This window comes from Vitis vinifera, chromosome 10, assembly GCF_030704535.1.
Source record: "Vitis vinifera cultivar Pinot Noir 40024 chromosome 10, ASM3070453v1".
NCBI classification, from domain to species: domain Eukaryota; kingdom Viridiplantae; phylum Streptophyta; class Magnoliopsida; order Vitales; family Vitaceae; genus Vitis; species Vitis vinifera.
In genome coordinates this window covers 175,659-203,167 of record NC_081814.1, presented here as the reverse complement: position 1 = coordinate 203,167, position 27,509 = coordinate 175,659, and the positions used below count along the sequence as shown (strand labels likewise).

Genomic DNA, 27,509 nt, shown 5'->3' with positions numbered 1-27,509 from the left:
AGGGCATTAAGACACGATGCCGAAGAGCCACTGAAAAAATAAAGGATCCAAACACGATATCGGAGAACCGTCGAAATGACAGAGGATTCGAACATGATGCCGAAGAGTCGCCGAAAAGAAAAGGAATCTGGACACAATGCCAAAGAGCCGCCAAAAAGATAGGAGATCTGAACACGATGCCGGAGAGTCGCCGAAAAGATAGGGGATCTAGACACAATGCTGAAGAGCCATCGAAACGATAGGGGATCCAGACACGATGCTGGAGAGCCGCCAAAATGATAGGGGATCTGGACACAATGTTAGAGAACCACCAAAAAGATAAAGGATCCGGACACAATGCTTGAGAGCCGTAAAAAAGATAGGGGATCCGGACATGATATCGGAGAGCCGTAAAAAAAATAGGGGATCCAAACACAATGTCGGAGAGCCACTGAAAAAAAATCCGGACACGATACCGGAGAGCCTCCAAAAAAATAGAGGATTCAAACACGATGCCAAAGAGTTGTTGAAAGATCGAGGATCTGAACACGATATCGGAGAGTTGCCGAAAAGATAGGGATCTAGACACGATACCAGAGAGCCGTAAAAAAGATAAGGGATCTGGACACAATGTCGGAGAGCCGCCGAAATGATAGGGGATCTAGACACGATGTCGGAGAGTCGCTGATGGACTTGGGGAGCAAACAACTCAAATGGAGAGGGGGTATGCCCTAGTGTGGCGTCTAGGAAATGCCAATAAATTACTCGAATAAGCAAGAAAATCAAACACCTAAATCAAGATGAAATGAAGGGGTATGCCCTTGTAGGACGATACGCAAATATCAAGGATCGGCGAGAGGAGGAAAAAAAAAAGGGATGCCCTAGTCTAGGATATCAATACCATGTCAGAAAGGGGTATGCCCTAGTCTAAGATATCAGTACCACGTGAAAACCTCGTAACTGCATATGCGATTAAAATCATAGAGCCGAAAACATCACACATAATCATCATCATCCATAACAAATCATGCACTATTTTTTACAACATCTAGTGTCCATAGAGCTGTTAAGGGGAATGCCCCTGGATGTACATCTGACATATGTATTCTCTGGCGAACCAACTACGAAAACGCATTCCCGAAAACCATCATCCGACTGAACACGCGAACATGACAATACATGGGATATGCCTTAGTGTACACTCCTACTAGGTCAATGAATATGGATGAATCTGATCTTGGGCAAGCCCATGAAGCACTTTATTGTATGAAGAATCCAAGCTGAATGTGGAGTATGTCCAAACATCGATGCCAAACATCTCCAAGTGAAATGGACCGCATGTGTACATGTAAGAACTGATGTCATCATGCAAGGACAGGGAGTATGCCCTAGTATGAACATGTCAAAGTAGCAAGCAAAGATGTCCTCGATAGTCCCAACTCTTTGCATCATCTGTCTCTGATCGTGGACCAAAGGCGAGGAGATTGAATGGAGAAAGCATTATGCGATTCCTCGATATCCTCAAGAAACGAAGGTCGGCCAACATCCCGTACTTCAACCAGTGGACGAAGCTTGTCCAAATGAAATATGTTGAAACGAACACGAGATCTCGTGGCCTCAGGGTGGTCTTACAACTTGGACCATAATGAAGGCCAATGGTAAAAGGTGAATGAAACGATGGGAAATGACGGAGACTGGCAATTAAAACTAGGCCATCAAAATTGAGTGCTAATATTTTAGTATGTATTTGACATAGTCAACATGCATTCATCTCTTCCTATGTTTTTTCAATGAAGGTGATGTTGTATTTGATTTGTAGTGTTTAATGATTAATTATATTTGTACTACGCATAGAAAAAACAAAATTTTATTTTTCAGAAGTTAATTTTGGAATACGTGATAAGATGTAATTCAACACAATATTTATAAATCGAAGACAAACAATATCATTTTAATTGATCAATGCTTAGCAATGTTGAGCAAAGGGATGTAACTTGGATAGGTAGATTTGATTCAATCCAACGTTTGAACGAATTTGAGTAATCATTTTTAAAACTTAAATTAGACTTTGATTAAGTCAAAATTTTCAAACCAAACTTAATTTGAATTCAACACAAGTCAAGATTCAAATAACCCAGGTTTAATATGAATTCAATTTAATATTTTTATAATATTTATAATATATATTATCATATAATGTATATTATCATATAATATAATATTTTTTTTTTTAAATTAAAAAATTATATGATAAATTATCATATACTTTTTCATTTTATTTAGAAAAATATATAAATTTATTTTTAGATTTTTTGTTATTGTTTTAAAGTTTTGGAACATCTGCAATTTAAATTTTAACTAAGAGTCCGTTAGTAATGATTCTAAAAATCACTTCTAATCTTTTTAACACTTGAAAAAAAAATTTATAAGAGTTATTTTCAAATTAATATCAAGAAAGTTAAAAACGTTTTCTAAAATCACCCTAAAACAAATTGTTCAAATTGCTGGAAAATAATTTATTCTTTATCTTAGGCATGTAACTGGCAGGACAGCTCGGAACAAATTAAACTCAACCTCTCATGGTTTAGGTTTGGGTCGGCCTCGGGCCACCCCTAGTTAGTGTGTGCTGGAAATTTAACTGTTTCCAAGCCCAGCTTTTAGTCCAAGATCTAACCATTGAACAAAAATAATTAGGTTTACTAATAAAAAATTTACAATATTCCTTGCTTCTCTCAAATGGTTGAAATCTATTCTATGTATATTTAAAAGTTTGTAAATCTTGATTATGAAAAAGGTAGAGGGCGTGAATAGGTATTTAGCCTTTTTCAACTTAAATTTTTTACGTGGAAAAACTAGGCATGTACAGAGTCTGTGAGAGACTGCAAATGTATAAATCATGGGATCTAGGGACTGTAAAACACAAATCTATTATTGATAGAAAAGTACACAGATTTATCCACAGATGTTATTTTTAAGTCTTACTCCCTCGATACTAATCTTCATGTCTGTCACGTCAAAAGCTTGAAAATAAACTTAAATATGTGGTAAGGGATAAATGAGAGAGATCTGGAGAAGCAATTCAAATTCAGTATCTGTCAGACGTACAGATTCAACTACTCAAACCACATATACTGACATTCAGTGGCGAACCCCATTTAGGTGCCATCGTATATTATCATCCAGGCAAAGCATATAACTCCAATCTAATGGATTCTCACTCAACTAATCCTACAATATTCATTTGACACGTTACGGAAGTCTTCTCAACTGCGGGGGTGTGAGTCAGTAGTCTGTTCTTTGTCCACAGAGCAAGTGCTGGGAATGTGGGTGGATTTAACTGAATTTGCATGATCCTCATTTTCTCCTATTAGCCACATACATTCAACCATAGATGTTACTATTCCGCGAGAGAAAATGGCAGGAGCTTGTGGAATTGGGAGAGTGACAGAGTTGCTGTTAAGCATGAGGACTACTGATCACACAACAATGCAATGTGGATGCATCTTATCACTTCAGTCGCTGGGAAATTTTCATAGTGTTAATCCACCAAGTCCAAGGTCGTCCATTCTTTCCAAAGCTTCCACGCCTGGAATTGTTGATTAAAACTTTTGAACCGAGTTAACTTTGAAGTAATAGAGATGAGAACGTAACATGCAGATTTATCCGACTTACATATGGTAGAAACTCCTTAATTTATCCTGAATGATGGAAGGAGATGTTCTTTTGACCACTCACAATCTCCAGAAGTATCATACCGAAACTGAAGACGTCTGACTTAACAGAGAAATGCCCTGCCATTGCATATTCCTGTGCCATATATCCACTGCAATCCATTATCAAATCTGTCAACCTTAGGTTACTACTCAACAGCAAATTTTAAGAATATAGCTGCCATTAGTCTTCCTGCTACTAATGGAATATGTCAAATGTTTATCCATTGTTCTAGCATGCGATTTATAGAACTCTGAGTGCTAGTGTTAGTGAACAGTTGAAAATTTTGAAACTTACAGCGTTCCTACTAGTCTGCTGGTACTGCAATGAGTTTGATCCATCCCAACAAGCTTTGCAATGCCAAAATCTGAAATCTTGGTGTCCATATTCTCATCTAACAGAATGTTGCTGTATTTTAAGTCTCTGTGTATAAAACCTTGAGGCGAGAATCCTCATGAAGATATTGAAGCCCTCGTGCAACTCCAACTATAATTTTGTTCCGTGTTTCCCAGTCCAAATGTGCACGTTTCTTTGGGTCTGTAAATTTATGCAACAAAATTTTCAAGTTATTATACAAATGAGACATTGAGCCATATCTTTCAAATAAACAATAAATTCAATTTCTGTTGGGAACTGTACCAAACAAAAATTGATCAAGACTTCCATTGGGCACAAACTCATAGACAAGCAATTTTTCTTCTCTTGCCAGGCAAAAGCCAAAGAGTTTAACAAGATTTCTATGCTGAAGCTTGGCTACTAAAAGAATCTGTCTTGAATTCGTTTGCACCTTGCCTGGAGTGTTGTGAGAGCCTTCTTACAGCTATTTCTTGTCCATATTCAAGCCTCCCCTGAGAACAAGTCACTAGCACCAATTTCAGAACTTGTATGTTTATGGTTTATTAAAGCAAAATATGTTAAAGAAACCAAAAAAAAAAGTGTGAATCTTTATTCTTTATCAGTGTGGCATTATGCATAAACATGTTACGTTATATACGACACCAAATTCACCTTCTCCCAGTTTGTTAGCAGGGGAGAAGTTCTCTGTTGTACCTTTGATTGTACTGAACTCCAGTTGCAAGGATTCCACACTTATTTCACCTTCCTGATCTGCTGTGACAATCACAGAAAAAATGGTTACAATTTCTTTTAGTGGATGTTTAAGCATTACTGAACATGTGAGATACTTTAAAAGTTCCTAATAGGCCATTAAATATAATGGAATGGAGCTTCACAGGGAGGATTTAAATCACACTAAACAAAAATTTTAATATATTTTTGCATTTTCTCCCTCTGCCATCTCTGTTTGTGTGTGGGCTTATAGATATGCACTTTGCAAGGGTCAAGGTTATGTTGGGTAAAAAGCATGTTGTGTCCATTCTAGAGCTAATTAAGCTAAAAGGAACATCACTCTTATTCTTATGTAAAGGATAAATTGTTTGGTGACTTTTGGCCAAAATACAGGTTTCACATTGAAAATCTGAGATAGAGAAATCAACAAATAAACTAGGAAGTAAATGCTTCAAATATCCAAATGACGGATGACCGAGTTGTCGATGCTAAATCTAGATTTATTATATTTGGGAATCACCCGACTGTCCCACATGATGTGTCTGTCCCATATTGAAGTCATCCATATAGTAGAACCCCCCTTCTTAGTACCACGCCCAATAATTTCCTATTACCATATACAATTTTATTAGTGTCATTTTTTCCAAAAGGCTCTCGGTTTCTTTTGAGTTTTATGAGTGTTTTGACATGGTATCAGAGTGGGTTCATAGATTATCTGTCTTTCATGAATTTTTTTGAGTGTTTCTCTTGGGTGTTTTTCTGGGTTTCGATCCCTTAAGTAGCTACGTTTGAGGGTACCAACACCGTCTGTGGTTTTTGTTTTTGGTCTTTTTGGTCTGGACTCTTGTTTTCGGCACCCTTGCAGTTGATTTCTGGTTGATTTCGGAACTTTCTGTTGCACGTTTCTAGATCTAGGGTGTATCTCGACAGTTTTTGTTCTAATTTTCTAGTGGGCTATTTCCTTTGTCTCTCGATTGCATCATGTCATCAGATAAGTTGGAATCATTTCCTATTAGATTTACTGGCAAAAATTATTGTGCTTGGGAATTTCAATTTAAATTATTTGTCAAAGGAAAATAATTATGGGGTCATATTGATGAGAGTAATCATGCACCTCGTGATGATGAGGCTTTGTCTAAGTGGGAAATTAAGGATGCTCGGGTTATGACCTGGATCCTTAGCTCAGTTGAACCTCACCTTGTTCTCAATCTGAGGCCTTATAAAACTGCTGCTGCTATGTGGAATTATCTCTACACGGTTTACAATCAAGACAACTTTGCTAGGCGTTTTCAATTGGAGTATGAGATGACTAATTTCACACAAGAAAGTCTCTCAATTGAGGAATATTTTTTTGGTTTTCAAACTCTTTGGACTTATTATTCCGACATTGTTTATGCTAATGTTCCCGTTGCAGCTCTCTTTGCTGTCCAAGTAGTGCATGCAATCAGCAAGCGAGATCAATTCTTGATGAAGCTACGACCCGACTTTGAAATTGCACGGTCTAATATGATGAATCATCATCCTGTACCATCTCTGGATGCCTGCTTGAGTGAACTTTTGCGTGAGGAGTAGTGTATCATAACTCAAGCTACCATGGAACATTGGGCTAATGTTAGTGCACCTGTTTCTGTAGCTTATGCCACATAGGGGCGGAATAAGGGTCGAGATATGCGTGTTGTCCAATGCTTTAGTTGTAAAGATTTTCGTCACATTGCTCGGGATTGTCCCAAGAAGTTCTGTAACTACTGCAAGAAACAAGATCATATCATCTCTGTTTGTCCCATTCGGCCTGAAAGGAAGCAGGGTACTGCTTATCATGCCTCCACTGGTGCCTCTAGTTCTACTGCATTGCTTGTTGCCTCTTCGGCTGTTCCTATTCTTGCTCCTACAACCTTAGCAAACCCAAACACACTCACTCCTGAAATGGTACAACAAATGATCATTTCTGTTTTTTCTGTTTTTGGGCTCTCAAGTAATCATACGATTTCTTCTAAGCCATGGTATTTTGACTTTGGAGCTTCTAACCATATGACGAATACTGTTATTTCTCTTTCCAATGTTAGAAATTATGATGGAAATTTGAAAATTAACACTACTGATGGCAGTTCTCTGCCTATCAGTGTTGTTCGTGATCTTTCCTCTTCCTTAACTGATGTTTTTGTATCTCCTGACCTCTCCACAAATCTTCTTTCTGTTGGTTAATTGGTTGATAATTGTAATGTCAATTTTTCCCGTTCTGGTTGTGTTGTGCAGGATCAAGTGTCCAGGAAGATGATCACAAAGGGGCCTAAAGTGGGACGACTCTTTCCTCTTCATGTTTCTCCTTCCACTATTATTCCTAGTTTTCCTTTACTTTCCTTTGCATGTAATGTTGTTGGTTTTGGACATAAGATGTGGCATAGACGTCTTGGCCACCCAAACTTTGATGTACTTCATACTTTGTTTAATTCTGGATTATTGGGAAATAAAACATGTTCTTCTCTTGATCTTTCTTTCGATTTAACATCATGCAAACTTGGCAAAAGTAAAGTTCTACCTTTTCCTCATGCCGCATCTCGTGCCTCACAATGTTTTGATATTATACATAGTGATGTTTGGGGGATTGCACCTATTGTTTCTCATGCACATTACAAGTACTTTGTTACTTTCATTGATGACTTTAGTCATTTTACTTGGGTTTACTTCCTCCGGGCTAAGGTTGAAGTTTTTTTAGTCTTTAAGCGCTTTCTTGCACTTACATATTGAGACTCAATTCTCTGCCAACATCAAGGTCTTATGCTCTGATTCTGGCGGAGAATACATGTCTAATGAGTTTCAGGACTTTCTTCAAAGCAAAGGGATCATCTCTCAGCGTTCTTGTCCTTCGACACCACAACAAAATAGTTTTGCTGAGAGGAAAAATCGCCACCTTCTTGATGTGGTAAGAACTCTTTTACTTGACTCATCGGTTCCTCCTCGTTTTTGGTGTGAAGCACTTTCTACTGCAGTTCATTTGATCAATCGCTTACCCTCTCCTATGTTAAATCATGTTTCTCTTTTCTCTAAGTTGTTTGGTAATTCTCCTTTATATTCTGATCGTCGTACATTTGGTTGTGTTTGTTTTGTGCATCTACCTACTCATGAACGACATAAACTTACTGTTCAATCTGTTAAGTGTGCTTTTCTTGGTTATGCTATCCCTCACAAGGGTTATGTTTGTTATGATCCCCATGCTCGTCGTATACAAGTTTCCCGGAATGTAATTTTCTTTGAAAATCAATATTTCTTTCCATCTCATGTTGAGCTGCCATTTGCATCTGTATCTCTTCTGCCTAGTTTTTCTGAATCCCCAACAATTGTGGAAAGGTTCAAACCAGGTTTTGTGCATGAAAAACGTAGTCAACATGAGTTCGGTTCCACTTCCTCTATGTCCCCTTCCGATCTTGACCCGACGCCTGATCCTGCTCCTGCTTCCAGCACTCTTCATCGGTCTACTCATCTTTCTCGACCCCCTGATTGGTATGGATTCTTCTCTCCTATCTCTCTTGTTGCTATTTTATCCATTATTTCTATTCCTTCTTGCTACAAATAGGCCATGGAACATGAGTGTTGGCAAAATGCAATGCAAGTAAAACTTCAAGCACTTGAGGAGAATCATACTTGGGATATTGTTCCTTGTCCTCTTACAGTCAAACGTATTGGGAGTAAATGGGTTTTCTCTGTAAGATTTCGTTCTAGTGGCTCTTTGGACCGGTATAAAGCTCGTCTTGTAGCTTTGGGTAACAAGCAGGAATATGGGGTTGATTATGAGGAGACATTTGCTCCTGTTGCCAAAATGACCACGATTCAAACCATCTTAGCTATTGCCGCTTCACAGTCATGGCAACTACATCAGATGGATGTGAAGAATGTTTTTCTTCATGGTGATCTTCAAGAAGAGATTTACATGAAGCTTCCCTTTGGTATGACCAATTCTTCTCCTCATGATGTTTGTAAGCTAAAACGTTCTTTGTATGGGCTCAAGCAGGCGCCTCGGGCTTGGTTTGAGAAGTTTCGTAGTACAATTCTTTCTTTTAGTTTTACCCAAAGTCAGTATGATTCTTCCTTCTTCTTCCACACGTCTGCGTCAGGTATAGTCCTTCTCTTGGTTTATATGGATGATATTATCATTACTGGTAGTAACTATGGTTTGATTACTAAGCTTCAGCAGTTGTTACATGCAACTTTCCATATGAAAGATCTTAGCCAGCTCACATACTTCTTAGGATTGGAAGTTCATCATCAGGCCAATGGTATTTTCGTGAACCAGCATAAGTATATTCAAGATCTTATCACTTTGGCCGGTTTGGAAGACACTTCCTCTGTTGATACTCCTCTGGAGGTAAATCTCAAATACAGGAAAGATGAAGGGGACCTTCTGGATGATCCTACTCTCTATCAGCGCCTAGTTGGGAGTCTTATCTACTTGACCACTACTCGACCTGATATCTCCTATGATGTTCATCAGGTCAGTCAGTTTATGTCTTCTTCTCGGCATTTCCATCTTGCTGCAGTTCGACGCATCATCCGTTATCTTCAAGGTTCACCTACTTGTGGGTTATTCTTTCCTACCGACTCCTCTCTTCAACTTGTTGCCTATAGTGATGCTGATTGGGCTGGGTGTCCATATACACGTCGATTTACTACGGGTTGGTGTATGTTTTTAGGTGATGCCTTAATTTCTTGGAAATGTAAGAAACAATATCGTGTTTCTAAATCTTCCACTGAGGCCGAGTATCGTGCCATGTCTACTGCTTGTTCTGAAATTGTATGGCTACGCGGTCTTCTTGAGGAGCTTGGGTTTCCTCAGACTACTTCTACCCCTTTTCATGCTGATAACACTAGTGCTATTCAGATTGCCACCAATCCCGTTTTCCATGAACGCACCAAGCACATTGAGGTTGATTGTCATTCTATTCGAGACACCTTAGAAAGTCTGGTGATATCTCTTTCTCACATCTTTTTTGATCTCCAAGTGGCTGATGTCTTCACCAAAACTTTGACTCGACAGCGGCATCAATTTCTTATTGGCAAATTGTTGCTGGTTGACTTACCAGCATCAATTTGAGGGGAGATGTTACCATATGCAATTTTGGGAATTTATATAATTTAGGACTACTAATATTAATTGTACAGATTGACTTACCATGTATAAATGTTGAATATTAGAAATCAGTTATACTCCATGTATAGCATATACTTCTATGTATAGATGGCACTTATAAAATAATGAAAAAAGAGAGAAGATGATTAGTGTCATTTTTTCCAAAAGGTTCTCGGTTTCTCTTGAGTTTTATGAGTGTTTTGACATTTCCTTCGTGAGAATATACTGGATAAGGTAAAAATAATGGTACATCAGTACTGTACAATTTAAGTCCTTAGTAAGTGGACTGACAGAAAGCAATTTATGAGATAGGGATGGCACAAATAATGTATTGGAGAGTAACAGGGCTGGTGATAGCACCATAGTTCCAGCCCCTTGTACCGATGAAACAGTGCCATTAGCATTCGCAATGCTAGTTCGCCTAGGAGCGGTATGCTGACAAAAGTCTTGTGCATCAAATGTCATATGATCCGTGGCTCTGAAATCCAGGATCCACAAGTTGCACTCATTGTTTCTAGTAGATCCAAGAGATGTTATACCTAGCGTGTTGTTGGTAGAGTCGGTAGGAATTGGAGACAGTTGGGGTTCTGTTGTTGCTACTGTCATTTTACTAGTATTGGGCTCAATATTGGTGTCATTACATTTCTTTTTAGCCTGGAGCTTCTGCCACCAGTCTGGGTATCCATGGAGCTTAAAGCAAGTGTCTCGTGTGTGTTTGGAATTTCCATAATGGGAGCACTTTAAGCATTTTATCCATTGCTTTAAATTTGGGCCAGTGGGATTAGATTTATTGAGTACTAGAACTCCTTCTTTGCCAGATGGATTGGGGCCCGTTTTCAGTCCCTTGAAAGTCAGCCCAGCTCCCATCCCTTCATTAGAACCATTTTCCATCACTATCTATCATACTATTTCCCGCCGGACTCATGTGTAGGCTTGCTTAATCGTCGAAAATGGTTGCATCTGTAGCATGATGCTCCTGACTTGGTCGAGTCAATTATCAAGGTCGTCGAGGAACACATAAAGCCTCTCCTAGAGAATTCCAGTGTACCATTACACATCCTAAGGGCACTCCATGGGGTTTGGTCACTGAAAATCTATTTCCCTCCATAAACCTTGCAACTTGTTATAAAATTTCTCCAAAGATCCACCATTTTGTCGTAGCCTACTCACCCATCGTAGGAGCTCATACACCTAAGTAGTGTCACTCCCGTTGAAGAAAGTGACAACGATGGCATCCTAAACCTCTTTCGCAGTGGGATATCGAATGAATGTGCTAACAAATGATGAATCCATGGTCCTGATGAGCCAACCTTTGACGATGGAATTTTTAGTTCTCCATTGTTGGAATAATGGATCAGTCGGAGTAGGTTGGGGTAAATCACTATTAATGTACCCTAATTTGTCTCTCCCGGAGATAAACATCTCCACAACTTGGGGTCATAGTGCATAATTCGATCCATCGAGTTTTATGCTGATCGGGACAGTATCTGCTATTGTAGTTGGGGTTGGGGCCTTGTTGAGCACATCAACCATCTTCATGGTGAGTTCTGATAAAATAGAGGTTGTCGTTGGTAGAGACCCTCCTGTCTAAGAGTCCGATTCAAACAATTTTCTGGGTCATTGTTAGGTTGTCGGGGTTGGGTAGAATCAAGGATTTGATACCAAAGAGCGAAAACAAACCCATTTTGATACCATGTTGACGAGAAAGGGAATAATTCGTATAATGGGATCTGTATATTCAATTGCTTTATTAAAATGGTTACAAAAGAGCTCAATATATATAGTCCATATATGATCTAAATTTGTCTACAAATGTCTAAGGAAAGTTGACCCTGTAGAGTGAAGGGATTGTAATAATTTGATCCATTTGCTTATGCCTGTTACGTAGGGATTATACAACTCATGTCCACATAGCCCACCTTGGCAGTAACATGTTCAACTAGTAAGCATGAAAGGAAAATCAGTGTAATGGTTTTTGATATATGAAGAAGACACTTCGTATCTTCTTCTCCTACACAAGAGTATGTGAAGCCTTTTAGAGAAGTGAGCAATGAAAATGCAGACTTGGTAAATTGCTTTAATAGGGGGCCCTAAACGGTGTAGCCTAAAATGTTTCATATAGCAACCCTTTGTCCAAACAATCCATTTGATATTTGTGATTAGGTTATCAACTCTTGGAACTCAATCTAAGTCAGAAAAGCACACAGCCAATTCAGGTACAGGTGACTTCCAAGGAACAAGAATAAGGTATAAAAAACCATCATGAAAGATATTTCAGACATTTGGAGATTTGATGAGTTGATATGTTCTCATTAGAAATTGAAATAAGAAGGGAAAAATATTTTCTGATGTCTAAATGTGAATGTATTTTTAAAAACTTGTCTAATGTTCTTCTTTTTTTTCTCTTTCTTTCTCTCTCTCTTTGTAACGACCCTCTCCTAACCATGTATATATTGTCTGATTTGGACTCAAAAAGGCCCTCACAACTTTAAAAAGCGTCTACAGGGTTACAAGGAGTCTATACTAATATAGCGTCAGGAACTTTCCCCCCTTATCCGATGTGGGATGTCACAAACACCCCCTCCTCAAGCAGACACAACGTCCTCGTTGTGTCCCACGAGATTGTGGGGTCAAATAGACAAACACCCTTACGGGGCCAAATAAACCACATACCGAGGTCAGGGATTGGCTTTGATACCATTTGTAACGACCCATCCTAATCGTGTAGATATTGTCCGCTTTTGACCCAAAGGGACCCTTACGACTTTAAAACGCGTCTACAAGGTTACAATGAGTCCATATTTATATAGCACCAGGAACTTTCCCCCCTATCCGATGTGAGATGTTACAAACACCCCCCATGCAGACATAACGTCTTCATTGTATCCCACGGGATTGTGGAACCAAACAGATAAACACCCTTACGGGGCTAAACAAACCCCACACTGAGGTCGGGGATTAGCTCTGATACCATTTGTAATGACCTGCTCCCAACCGTATAAATATTGTCCGTTTTGGACCCAAAAAGGCTCTCACGGCTTTAAAACGCATCTACAGGGTTACGAGCAGTCCATACTTATATAAAGCTAGAAACTTTCCCCTTTATCCGATGTAGGATGTCTGTAGAGTCCTTAAGAGAATCTCATCAACACAATCCATATTCTATTATAGTAATCTTATCTGGCATGAGCAAGATATGATAACATAATAATTTGTTTTTGAGAATTGATAACAAGTACATGAAAAATGGGTTCAAAAATTGTATAAACTAGACAAAGATTAAAAAAAAAAAAAAAGGCAAGTATAGTCATCAATTGGATCTATCAAAAATAGTAAATAAACAAAATATGAAAAACAATAAGCAAATGACAAATGGATCAATCAATTGTTATTGTTTTCATGAATACATATCTATTAATATAGAAAACAAAATATCAAAACAAATAGAAATATTATTCACTTAATTTAGAGAAATGGACTAAAACCTTCTTCCTAAAGCTAGAAGTTCCTGGTTTTTTGCCATTAAAGGGCATTGTTATTACTTGGGAAACCTTGAACATCACCATTACTTCCCTGTAGCAAACCTCAAACTCACCAAATCAAACAAAGCAAAACTCAGAAGAAATTCATAAAAACCCTTAAAAATGATGATCCAAAACCTAGAAACACACGCCTAAAGCAATCAAACCTCTAGTTTCTTAAGCTCCATAAAAACATAGATAAAAAATATAGAAAAAAAAAAAAAAGACAATGGTACGAGAGAATGGAGTGAGATGTTTAAGAAGAGACTAGGTTTTGTTAAACTCATGAGGATTTAGAGAGTGAAGAATCCTCTAGACATAAATATCTCACTAGGATGAAGGGGGGGTATGTAACTTTTTTCAAGGACTCGAAGGAATATTTTGGGCCATCTATGGTAGCAAACCTAAATAGAGTACGACGATATTGGGCTTATATCCGTAGAACAAGGTTATCACATCCATAGGCCAAGAGTTTATTATACTTAAATCTGTGGAAAGGACTGGCCTCGTCCATGACACAGACTATGGTAGCCACCAGAATTTAATTTTGCACCAAAAGCCACATTTGTTGTCACAATATTTACTTGGCTGCAACTATAAACTTTCCTGCAATTCTTTATCTCCACTCATAAATACTTTAGATCAATCTTAACCAATGATATATATCTAATTTAGTCAAGATATTCTTTTACCCCTACTAAAAACCCGTGCCTAGAACTCCATTTTCTTGTAGTGTTTGTTTGCTCTAAGCTTTAAGCCTAAATTTGGATTGTGAGGCCCTAGTTTTGAAATCAACAATTATTTCATTAATTTTGAAATTTAAATCACCTTAACCTAGTTTTGAAATTTTCCATAGATCAATCCTTAAGGACCACGCTTGGAGTTTTACAAAAGTCATGATAACCCTTTCTCTAATTTTTCTTAGTTAGAGTTGCACATAAAAATGGTTAATATTTTGGAAAATAGAGAATCACTGTCAATTTGTCCTTTTTTAGCTTGTCATTGATGTAACAACATTTGATGAACAATATGGGTTAAAAACTAAAATTCAGGCATGAGTAAGAAATGACCAAAACATGATCTTCTTAACATCTCCAACTTTGGGACAATCAATTTTTTTTCTCTCTTCATATTCTTAATGGCTACTAGGTAGGATAAACACACAATTTTTGTCGAGAAATCTTCTTTTTAAGCATTCTAATAACTGATTGCAAAGTAATAAAAACTTGAAAAAAAATCAATATACATTGTGATAATGTATTTAAAAAAGTAATCCAAGTATGCTTAGTCCATTATCTCATATTAGATCTTTGTTAGGATTATTTTATTAAAAGGGTCAATGAAAAACCAAAATTTGAAATTTAATCATCTATCATTTTTTTGTTTTATTTTAAAAAAAAATATACTTGTTTATTTTCTTTGTAAAAATAACATTTTATTTGAAAACTTACATATAAATACTTGAAATGGTAAAAGACGTTTGTATAAAAAATAGGTTACTTTTCAAGAAAAAACATAAGAATGGTTGGATTCACAATTTGGGAATTATTTAATCTCTTTTAATCAAATATTTATATTCGTTATTGTTGGTCCAATATTTTATATAACTAAGAAATAAATTATTTGTTAGTTATTTTGAATTTTTTAAGCACAAAAAGTTTAAACAAATAATTATAACTAATGTTAATTTTTATTAAAGTTAAAATTGTTATTATGGAATTATCACAATTGTATGGTCAAATAATTATGTATAATAAATAAACAAGAAGGTAAGTAAATATTGAATCTTACAAATGGTTGATCAAGGCTAGAGTTTGACTTTATGTCCTTAAGACGAATTTGCCTTACACTGGTGCTTACAGTTTATTGACAATCGTATCCCAGAATACAATGATTACTTTCTTGTGATAGTTGCACTCCAAATCACAAGAAACAATGAATCACTTGATGACTTGAACTCTCTTGAATACCAAGTACTTGGAAGAAAGAATAAGAAGTGGAGAGAATTGATGATGGAATGAATGAGAAATGCCATGGGGGGGGGGGGGGGGGGGGGGCTATTTATAGGTTTTTTGGTGACTCTTAGAAGAGATGTGTCTTAAATACTTGACATATCATTTGACACAAGTTGTGTCCATTAGGAAGAGTTGTGTCTAATTGAAACAGTATGTCTTAATTTCCATTCACCTATAAATATCCCAACAATCCCCCACATGAATGGAAATTGACTTAAAAAAAGGCAAATGGAAAACTAAACTATCAAGAGAGTACAAAATCGGAAAGTGATTGCATTAGGATAGGTAGTTTATGGCTTTGAACCTTCCTTAGTGAAATACTATCGGATTTACTAGCTAATCAGTGAATGTGATGTCTTGAACTGTTCAGCTATTGATGTAAATCAAGACAATAGTATTCACACAATTCCTTTCCGGATCACCATTGATTCTCACGGTTGTGTTCATTTTGGCCCTGAACAATTCCTGGTTTCATGAGTGCTTTAGAGAATTTCAACCTTAAAAAATTTTCATAGAAACGACCCCATTTCACACTCACATAGGTGATTCATATGGCGAGTATTCTACCATACTCCACTTGAACTCTTTCAAATTATTAGAATCATTAAAAGCATAGCCTTTCCTAAACACATCTTTTATATCACTAGTTCACCATAGGAATGGCTAGGAATTTATTTTTCCTTTGTGCTCTTCATAGAGTATTTCATAATTTAGTTGTCCTCATTGAACCTAGATCTTGGGATCTCCAGCCAGCTAGGTTGGGTTTCCATTATGAAACTCTTTAGTGATAGGCTTTAATCCCATTCCCCTCGATGAGCAGTTTACTTGATCTCTAGACAATCCTTTAGTTAGTGGATTCGCCAGGTTGTCCTTTGACTTAACATAATCAATGGAAATAATTCCATTTGCAAGTAACTGCCTTACAGTATTATGTCTACGACGGATGTGTCGAGACTTACCATTGTACATGCTACTTTGTGCCCTTCCAATCGCTGATTGGCTATCACAATGTATACATATTGCAAGCACTAGTTTTGGCTAGCATGGAATGTCTTCTAGAAAATTATGAAGCCATTCTGCTTCTTCCTCTGCTTTATCTAAAGCAATAAATTCAAATTCCATTGTTAATCTTGCAATACATGTTTGTTTAGATGACTTCCATGATATCGCAGTGCCATCAATTGTGAATACATATCCACTTGTGGATTTTGAGTCATTCGTATCAGATATCCAATTTGTATCACTATATCCTTCTAGTACGACTGGATACCTTAAATAATGAAGTTCATAGTTTAAGGTGTATCTTAGATATCTAAGAACCCTAACCAACGCCTTCCAATGGTCTTTTCCCGGATTATTAGTGAACCTACTTAGTTTATTAACTATGTAGGCTATGTCTGGACCCATGTAGTTCATGACGTACATTAAACTACCAATGATACAAGAATATTCCAACTAGTCAATTGATGGACCGTTGTTTTTAGCTAAATGTAGATTTAAATCTACTGGTGTCTTAATTGGACTATCATCATATTGGTTAAACCGTTTAAGAATTTTCTCAATGTAATGACATTGAGATAATATTAGTCCACTAGATGTCTTGGCTATTTTTATACCTAAGATCAAAATAACTGGTCAGCATTTTCTTGGTAGCTTTAATGACATCATTATTGCTACCAATAATTTACATTACATCCACGTACAGGCACACAATGACATACTCACTTTGTGTATTCTTTGTATATGCACATTTATCACATTCATTAATTTTAAAATCATTTGAGAACATTACTTTGTCAAATTTCTCATGTCATTGTTTTGGTGCTTGTTTTAGCCCATATAGGGACTTTATCAGCTTACACAAGTTTTTTTCTTGTCCAGGAGCAACAAACCCTCTAGGTTGTTCCATACATATTTCTTCTTCTAACTCGCCATTTAAAAAGGTTGTTTTAACATCCATTTGACGAATTTCCAAATTATGCAATGTTGCGATTGCAATTAACACTCTAATAGATGTTATTCTCGTAATTGGTGAATATGTATCAAAGAAATCAAGGCCTTCCTTTTGTTTAAATCCTTTGGCTACCAATCTAGCCTTGTATTTATCTATTGTTCCATCAGGCTTCATCTTTTTCTTGAAGATCCATTTGCAACCCAAAAGTTTATTTCCTGGTGGTAAATCCACCAATTTCCATGTGTGGTTATGCATGATGGATTCAATTTCACTATTGATAGCCTCTTTCCAAAATGGGGCTTCTGGTGTTGACATTGCTTCTTTGAATGTCTTGGGTTCGTTATCTAACATGTAAGTTAGATAATCTAGGCCAAAAGACTTTGTCTTCTTGGCTCTCTTACTACTTCTTGGTTCTTCCTCATTTTGATGATTACCATTTATAGTATCATAAGTTCTCTTATTTGAACTTACTTCTTGCTTTTCTTTACAAGGAAAAATATTCTCAAAAAATGACGCATTCCTAGACTCAATAATTGTATCTTCATGTATATCAGGAATGCCAAACTTATGTACAAGAAAACAATATGCACTACTATTGTTTGCATACCCAATAAATATACAATCAATAGTTTTAGGCCCAATCTTAACTTGTTTAGGTTTTGGCACTCCTACTTTAGCCAAACATCCCCACACTTTCAAATATTTGTAAGAGGGCTTGTGACCCTTCCATAACTCATATGAAGTTACATCCTTATTCTTGTGTGGTATCTTGTTAAGAATGCGGTTTGCATAAAGAATTGCTTCTTTCCATAAGTTTTGGGGTAGACCGGAACTTATCAACATAGCATTCATCATTTCCTTAAATGTACGGTTCTTGCGCTCAACAACACCCTTCGATTGAGGTGAATAAAGAGCAATAGTTTGATGGATTATTCCATGTTTTGAACAAAATTCTCCAAAATTAGCTTTATACTCTCCACCTCTATCACTTCTTATTGTCTTAATCTTTCTGCAAAGTTGATTTTCAACCTCATTTTTGTAGTGTTTAAACACATCTAAGGCCTCATCTTTGCTTCTTAGCAAATACACATAACAGTATCTTGTACAATCATCTATAAAGGTAATAAAATACCTTTTCCTTCCTATTGTTTGTACAAACTTTAAGTCACAGATGTCACTATGAATTAAATCCAAAGGTTCTGTGTTCCTTTCAATTGAATGAAACGGTGGCTTAGCCATCTTGGCTTCCACACATACTTCACATTTATGTTTAAAATCAATGCTAAAAGAAGGCAACAAATTCATGTTAATCAACCTTTTTAAAGTTTTATTGTTAACATGTCCTAACCTATCATGCCACGAAGTAAATGACTCAATCAAGTAAACAGAAGTATTTGCTTTATTATTATTGAAATCACGCTTAACAGTCATTACATTCATCTTAAACAGGCCATTGGTCATATACCTCTTGCCCACATACATCCCATTTTTCATGAATACAAATTTTTCAGACTCGAAAACTAACTTGAACCCATTTTTGCTAAGCATAGAAATAGAAACAAGATTCTTGAGAATATCAAGCACATGTAGCACATCTGCGAAAACAAGTTCTTTTCCAGAAGTCATCTTTAGCACCACTTTTCTAATTCCCACAACCCTAGATGTGGCAAAATTTCCCATGATCAAATTTCTACCATTAACTGGTACATATGTAGAGAACATGTTTCTTTCTCCACAAACATGACGGGTGGCACCTGTGTCAACCCACCATTCGTTTGGGTTATCTACCATGTTGGCTTCAAACAGTACCAATGTAGAAAGCATGGTTGCCAACTCCTCTTCCTCAGTCACATGTGTTTTATTTTCCTTACTTTGTCATTTCAAGTGACAATCCTTGGCCCTATGGCCTTGCTTATTGCAAATGTAACACTTCCCAACAAACTTCTTGTATTTGTTCTTCCCTTGACTTGGACCTTCACCAAAGTGCTTTCTCTTTTTATTAGTCTTTGGTTCCACCAAGTTTGCCTTGGAATCCATGGGATGTTTTCCCACTTTCTTCTTAGAGACATGATTATCTTCCTCAATTTTTCAGTCTCACAATCAAGTCCTCAAGCCCCATTTCCTTGCGCTTGTGTTTTAGATAATTCTTGAAGTCCTTCCAAGATGGTGGTAACTTTTCAACAATTGCTGCAACTTGAAAGGACCCACTTAATTCCATCTTCCCAGCATGTAATTCATGCAAAATTATTTGAAGCTCTTGGACTTGGCTTGTCATTGTCTTAGAGTCGACCATTTTGTAATCTAGAAATCTGCCAACTATGAATTTTTTCATGCCAGCATCTTTAGTCTTGTATTTCTTCTCCAAAGACTCCCACGGCTCCTTGGTTGTCTTCACTTGACTATACACATTATACATCGTGTTGTCAAGTCCATTGAGGATGTAATTTTTGCATATAAAATCTGAATGTTTCCATGCTTCAACTACTGCCATAATTTGCTTGTCAGTATCTCCCTCCTTTAAGGTAGGTGCATCTTTATGCAACAGTTTGGCCAAGTTAAGTGTTGTGAGATAAAACAACATTATTTGTTGCCATCACTTGAAGTCCAACCCAGTGAATTTCTTTGGTTTCTCACCATGGGTAGTAGTAGGTGTAACAACAGGGGTATCAATAATATTTGTAAAGGTCATGTTATTAACTGTATTAAAAACATAGATATAAGCAAAAGATTAAAAAGAATTCGTCTTAAGATTGTTATTCTGGAATTATCACAAATGTATGGTCAAATAATTATGTATAATAAATAAACGAGAAAGTAAGTAAATATTGAATCTTACAAACGGTTGATCGAGACTAGAGTTTGACTCTATGTCCTTAAGACGAATTTGCCCCACTGATGCTTATGGTTTGTTGACAATTGTCTCCTAGGATACAACGATTATTTTCTTGTGATAGTAGCACTCCAAATCACAAGAAACCTTGATGACTTGAACTCTCTTGAATACCAAGCACTTGGAAGAAATGAGAAGAAGTTGAGAGAATTGATGATGAAATGAATTGGGGGGGGGGGGGGGGGGCATTTATAGGTTTTCTGTTGACTCTTAGAAGAGATGTGTCTTAAATACTTGACATATCCTTTGACACAGGTTGTGTCCATTAGGAAGAGTTGTGTGTCTGATTGAAACGGTATGTCTTAATTTTCATTCATATATAAATATCCCAACAAAAATAATTAATATGAACTATTTAAAGTTTGGACTTGATGTTGCAAAAAGAAAAAAAAATATTTATACAAGTAATATAATCAACAATGGAAAGTTAGAATATCTTAAATTATTTTTATTGAATAATTTTAACTTCCATTTTAGTAATAATAAGTTATATATCAAACTCTTTAAATTCTTTTTTTTTTCTTTTTTCTTTTTTTAAAATAAGGAGATTAACATATTTGAATCAAAATTCCAAAATATGTCAAAACCTCGACTAAGGAATTATACCTGAGTAACATATAATTGCAATCACCCACCCACTACATTAAATTTTTCTTCAAATTCCTCACTTACAATAAACAATCGAATATTACATACCCAACATATATATAATTCACAATGATAAACATATTTTAATCCCCCAAAAATTTACATATTATAAAAAAAAAAAAAAAAATTCAAGGACTAGACCTAATTAACAACAATCAAGTATTACTATAAAACATTAATTCAAGTAAATTAACATTCAAAATTACTATTATATACAAATATCACTAGTATCATATACAAATGTATGAGTTTCTTAAATAGAGAAGGGGTGATTATAATATTTCACAAATATCTCTCTATATATATATAAACAATACCCGAGATAGCCGTTGGCGTTACAAAACCTGACCAGAAAACGATACTTTAAAAAGGCAGAGTCAATATGACCGTTACATTCCCCAAATTTAAATTTTGATAGTAATTCCCAAATCAAGAAAAGAGAAGAGGGAGTCTCCAGCAGCAGCAGCAGCAGCAGATGAAAGAAGATCTGGAGATGGGAGAAGAGCTGATGCAGCAGCTCAGATCCAGAGCTACAGAGCTCCTCCTCAGAGAAGAGTGGAACGAGTCCGTACAAGCCTACTCTCATTTCATCTCTCTCTGCCAACACCACATCTCACGTATCCATCAACACGCTGATCCCGATCATCTCTTCAAACTCCAAAAATCCCTCTGCTTAGCCCTTTCCAATCGGGCTGAAGCGCGGTCTCGGCTGCGTGATTTGGCCAATGCTCTCCAAGATTGTGATGGAGCACTTGAAATTGAGGGCACCCATTTCAAGACTCTGCTCTGCAAAGGTAAAATCTTGCTTGGTCTCAATAGATACTCCCTGGCATTGGACTGCTTCAAAGCAGCTCTTCTTGATCCTCAGGCCGGTTTGAAATGTGGAGCCCTTGAAGGGTACTTGGAGAGATGCAAGAAACTTGAGCATCAGTCAAGGACTGGAGCCTTTGACCTCTCTGATTGGGTCGTAAATGGGTTTCGTGGAAAGTTTCCGGAACTGGCAGAGTACATTGGTGCAGTGCAGATTATGAAGTCTGAGATTAGTGGGCGTGGCCTGTTTGCAACAAAGAACGTTGATGCTGGGACTTTAGTCTTGGTTACCAAGGCAATTGCTACAGAAAGGTGCATTTTACCGGAGCAGAATGATGATTCGGCGGATAATATACAGTTGGTCATGTGGAAGAATTTTATTGATAAAGTTGTTGAATCGGCTTCAAAATGCAAGAGACTCCATCATTTAATTTCGGTGCTATCCAATGGGGAAGATGAGGATGTGCTTGAGGTTCCTGATGTGAATCTCTTTAGGCCTGAGACAGAGGAGAGTGGCCTCTCAATGGGGAAGCTGGATATGGGCAAAATTTTAAGCATCTTGGATGTGAATTCTCTAGTTGAGGATGCGACCTCAGCTAAAGTTTTGGGGAAGAATAGTGATTACTATGGTGTGGGGTTATGGATACTGCCTGCATTCATCAACCATTCATGTAACCCCAATGCAAGGCGCTTGCATGTGGGGGATAATGTAATAGTTCATACTTCCAGAGATGTCAAGGCAGGGGAAGAGATCACATTCGCATACTTTGATGTGCTCTCACCATGGAGAAAGCGCAAGGATATGGCCAAGACATGGGGATTCCAGTGTAATTGCAAGAGGTGCAAGTTTGAAGAGCAGATATGCTCCAAAATGGAGATACAAGAGATCCAGATGGGACTTGAAAGAGGACTTGACATGGGTGATGCAATTTATAGGCTAGAAGAAGGTATGAGGAGATGGACGGTGAGGGGAAAGGAGAAAGGGTATTTGAGGGCATCCTTCTGGGCTGCCTACTCTGAAGCTTATGAGTCTGAGAAAACGGTAAGGAGGTGGGGTAGGCGGATTCCAGCAGTAGAGGCTGTGGTGGATAGCGTTTTGGAAGCTGTGGGAAGTGATGAGAGGGTTTTGAAGGCCTTTATGGCTGGACTGAAGAGAAGTGGTGGAGGTGGGGTAGTGGAAATAGAGAGAGCAATGAAGTTAGCAAGAGGCGTATATGGTAAGGTGGTGAAGAAACAGGCAATGAGGACTCTTATTTCGCTTGGCTATTAGCTGATAGCTATTACTAGTTTATTAATGTATCAACTTGAGAAGATCTTATGTTTAGTTAATGCTTTATTGACATTTAACACTGCACCAACCATGGCTCCAAGCATTTGAGAAGAATTTGTGAATCACAGTTACATGAAGATGTAGGATTACCAGATAAATTAAAAGACCTATTAGTAGGCGAGCAGTAAGACTAGAAATAATGTGTAACCTTCAGCCCCAGGTATTATGCAGACATGCAGGAGCCAAGCTCCTGGCTTTGGTCGTTTTAATAATTGCAACCATGCAAGGTTTCTGCATCTCAAAAGGAATTTAAGGACAATAAAATGCTGAAAAATGCTGGAGATATAGTTCAATGGCAAAAACCAAAAATATGACTTCATACAGGGAAAAAGTAATCTTCATATAAATTATATCTCCATTCTGTGGGTAAATCAGAGCCGAAGTACAAATATTTAAATTCATATTTCTTTCCATGATCACAAAGGGAAAAGGTAATCTTCATATAAATGATCCTTCTGGTCACCCTCAAATGTTGGACATTCTCACCAGCTTATTGTAAAGAATGCAATCCTCCCTTCCTGTGTTGCTCTCCAAGTGCACTATGCACAAGTTCCTGATGCAGTTTAAGTCACCATAACCATTGAGGGGAAGAGAACCAAGGAAGAAATCAAAGAGAAAAGAGAAGAAAATGAAACCAACTACAGTTCCAAGAAAAATTCAAAAAAATTAGATTGTTGTTTCTTTTTTCCTTTTGCATGTATTCAGATGCTACTTGTATACTTTGTTTGTACTTTGTGCGCCTTTTCCAAGAGCTTTTAATATATTTGCTTTGCTTACCTATTAAAAAAAAAAAAATCTTCCACTGAAAAGACAAGCAAATTGCTAAAAATCCCTTCACCAACTTTACCATGTGAGCACTAAAATAAACATTTCAAATGTTACCCTAATGTAGCCCACTTGGTTCTGATAAAAAAATCAGAAAGCCTGTATAAGTTAAGAAAACAGGCATCAATGAGTGATGAACAGTGTGTAATCTACTTGTCCAAATGGAACGTGTGAAAGCAAGGGAGAGCAGAAAGCTTCTAGGAATGTGCCTGCAGTAGTTCCTTGTCAACAGCCACCTTATTAACAAGGGAGGAGTTTCTTTCCTCTCTTTTCCAATATTTGCCCATTCATTTATTTCTGCAGTTTTATTGTCAGTTTCCTCCTCACCAGATTTCTCAGTGCCTTCCTTTTCCATCCCTGCCACTTTTTCAGGCTCAATATCTCCACTGGCCTTTCCTTCCCCTTCATTATTCTGCATATTTACCTTTTCAACGCTCTGCATAAAATATAAAATTACATGAAAATTGTAACTAAAGTTATGGTCTACAGGAGCACATTATTATGCATCAACAAAAAAATACATATTATCTTCCACCATTCATGGCATAATTAAAGCAACAAATTCAGGCTCCCTGGTCATGGCAGATTCAACAAGAGCAGGACACACAATTTGGAAGATAAAAGGTTGACCTAATGACTTGGCTGTCTCCAGCAGAAGTAGCAACACAATGGAATTCCTCTGGTGTACCACATTTTCCTCTGTTGATTTGATTTGAAAAACTAAAAAAACAAAAACTCTTGAAAAATTTTGTAGAATAAGAATCTTCAAGTCTCAATATTATAACATTATCATGGTTTTTAAGTATTAGTTGATACTCTGCACATTAGCAGCCACATAATCACATTGTGCTGTATAAGCAGCACATAGGCTGATAAGGATGGGGAAAAATATTGCAAGTGCTTTCGTTATTGTGTGAAAATAAAAAGTAAATTATCAAAAGATGAAAACAGTTTCAATCAAAAACAAGGAATCAAATAACAAGAAAAGGAAAGAAGTCTTGCCTTGTCTTGAGAGTTTGTCCTGCATTTCTTCTTCATCTTCCATCAGCAGATGTACTCTTGCCCTTGGTTGCAGGTGTTTCATCATCTGGATGAGCTGCATCCAGCACTTCAGATTCAGTAGATTTCATGATCATGGAGGGCTCATCAGTCTTTTGACGCTTTGTTGATGATCTTTTGTGGCTGCCCTTCTCCAAGGTTTCTTCCCATTGTCTTTTCTGTTGATTTCTTTTCATCAGAACTTTAACATGCAGTTTTTAACAACCAAAAAAAGAAAAAGAAAAAGAAAAAAAAACAAATGCATAGAGGAAAACCCCAAATCAATAACTGAGAATCAAGTGATACACTAGAACCCATATACAGAAATACAACTATCTGAAACTAACCTGGAGAAATGTTAAAAGATGACAACCAATTTAGTACTGAAGCATTTCATACAGTGTTTCAGCAAATAATCAAAGCTGTGAAAAAGGTAGAACAAAACAAGCTGCAGTGTCACTCAAGTACATAAACAATCGCACTAACAGAGTAGGACCAAAGAGTACTACTACGATGCCAACTGAAGGTGACAGCATTTAGATAAGAGATAATATAAGATAGGTAAAGAGAAATCAAACCTTGAAAGTTGGTACTTCAATATCCTTGTCAGTGTAACCCAACATTGAATCCAGCAAAAGGGACAATTGTGGAAGAATGAAATTAGGAAAGTCATAGCTATATAATTGTAATTGAGGAGAGATTTAGACAATTCCGTAATTAAGGGGATCTGATGTAATTAAGTTAGAAAGATTCCTATTTTGGTGCCAGGAATATTTGTATATATATATGGGTCTCTATACAATTTAAAAAGCAAGGAAGAAATTTACTCTTTTTACTTTCCAATTCTTTATTTTCTACATGGTATTAGAGCTAGGTTCAAAGACCTGAGAATCAAGAAGAGATCATCCTCGATCTTCATTGTTGAGTTTGAAGATCAAAAGTTGATCTTCATTGTCGACTTTAAGGGTGTCCCACTCATCTGAATCACACGATTGTTGCAACACCCAATTTGTCACTCTCGTCAGATTGCGAACTTATTGCAAAGGGAATAGGAGACCCCAGATCGCGAACTCATCATAGAGAACGTGTTGTTGTCACTGTATTCGCCTTAGTCTCTGCCCTGCACTAACATCCTTGTGCCTTCAACCTCCTTGCATTGGCAAAATTCCACCGTCGCCATCACCTTACAGATCGCAAGACAGGGATCTCGCCATCATGCTCTCTATTTCGCCACCACACCTCGTTGTCGGCCTTTGTCTCTACCTCGCATTGCCATCCCCTTGTCTTGTCATCGCCCTTGGATCTTCCTCGTGTCGTTGGCCTTACTTCTACCTCAAGTTGCCACCTTTGATTGCCAACTAAGGGAAAAAATTGCAGAAAACCAAACAATTATACAATATTTGCCTTATGTAACACGTTGGGATTATTTAGCTACTATGTTCACAGAAGCAATAACCGCAAATGCACCAGAGCAATTGGGAAATATTCAAGTACCTAAAAGAGCCAGCTATATTAGAGTGATTATGTTGGAGTTGAGTCGTATAGCTTCTCATTTATTATGGCTTGGCCCTTTTATGGCAGATATTGGTGTACAGACTCCTTTCTTCTATATTTTCAGAGAAAGAGAGTTAGTATATGATCTATTCGAAGCTACCACCGGTATGAGAATGATGCATAATTATTTTCGTATAGGAGGAGTAGTTGTTGATCTACCGCATGGATGGATAGATAAATGTTTGGATTTCTGCGATTATTTTTTAACAGGGGTTGCTGAATATCAAAAACTGATTATGCGTAATCCTATTTTTTTAGAACGAGTTGAGGGAGTAGGCATTATTGGTGTAGAAGAAGCAATAAATTGGGGTTTGTCAGGACCAATGCTACAAGCTTCCGGAATACAATGGGATCTTCTTAAAGTTGATCATTATGAGTGTTATGACGAATTTGATTGGGAAGTCCAATGGCAAAAAGAAGGAGATTCATTATCTCGTTATTTAGTACGAATTGGTGAAATGATGGCATTTATAAAAATTATTCAACAGGCTCTGAAAGGAATTCCGGGAGGGCCGTATGAGAATTTAGAAATCCGATGCTTTGATAGAGCGAGAGATCTCGAATTGAATGATTTTGAATATCGATTTATTAGTAAAAAGCCTTCTCCACTTTTGAATTTTTGAAACAAGAACTTTATGTGAGGGTTGAAGCCCCAAAGGGAGAGTTGGGAATTTTTCTGATAGGAGATCAGAATGTTTTTCCTTGGAGATGGAAAATTCGACCGCCAGGTTTTATCAATTTGCAAATTCTTCCTCAGTTAGTTAAAAGAATGAAATTGGCTGACATTATGACGATACTAGGTAGCATAGATATAATTATGGGAGAAGTTGATTGTTGAAATGATAATTGATACACCAAAAGTACAAGCTATCAATTCTTTTTCCCAATTGGAATACTTAAAAGAGGTTTATGGGATCATATGGATGCTTGTACCTATTTTTACTCCTGTATTGGGAATCATAATAGGTGTACTATCAATTGTGTGGTTAGAAAGAGAAATATCCGCAGGGATACAACAACGTATTGGACCTGAATATGCCGGTC

At 37.1% G+C, this 27,509-nt stretch overlaps 2 protein-coding genes across 2 annotated transcripts; both read left to right on the top strand.

Annotated features, from left to right (window-relative positions):
• Positions 1 to 5,922: 5,922 nt before the first annotated feature.
• On the top strand, positions 5,923 to 6,330 carry LOC104880468 (uncharacterized). The gene has a single exon (XM_010657106.1). It carries the CDS (start codon positions 5,923 to 5,925, stop codon positions 6,328 to 6,330), a length of 408 nt encoding a protein of 135 aa, XP_010655408.1.
• A 14,349-nt stretch (positions 6,331 to 20,679) lies between these two features.
• LOC100253788 (methyltransferase FGSG_00040) lies at positions 20,680 to 23,068 on the top strand. Its single transcript, XM_010657042.3, has 2 exons — positions 20,680 to 20,686; positions 21,343 to 23,068. The coding sequence occupies exons 1-2, from the start codon at positions 20,680 to 20,682 to the stop codon at positions 22,986 to 22,988; spliced, it is 1,653 nt and encodes a 550-aa protein (XP_010655344.3). The 3' UTR covers positions 22,989 to 23,068.
• The last annotated feature ends 4,441 nt before the right edge of the window (positions 23,069 to 27,509 follow it).

What these genes read in the sequence shown, in the direction of transcription:
- LOC104880468 (XM_010657106.1), top strand. Translation starts at nt 5,923, where the DNA reads ATGACCTGGATCCTTAGCTCAGTTGAACCTCACCTTGTTCTCAATCTG.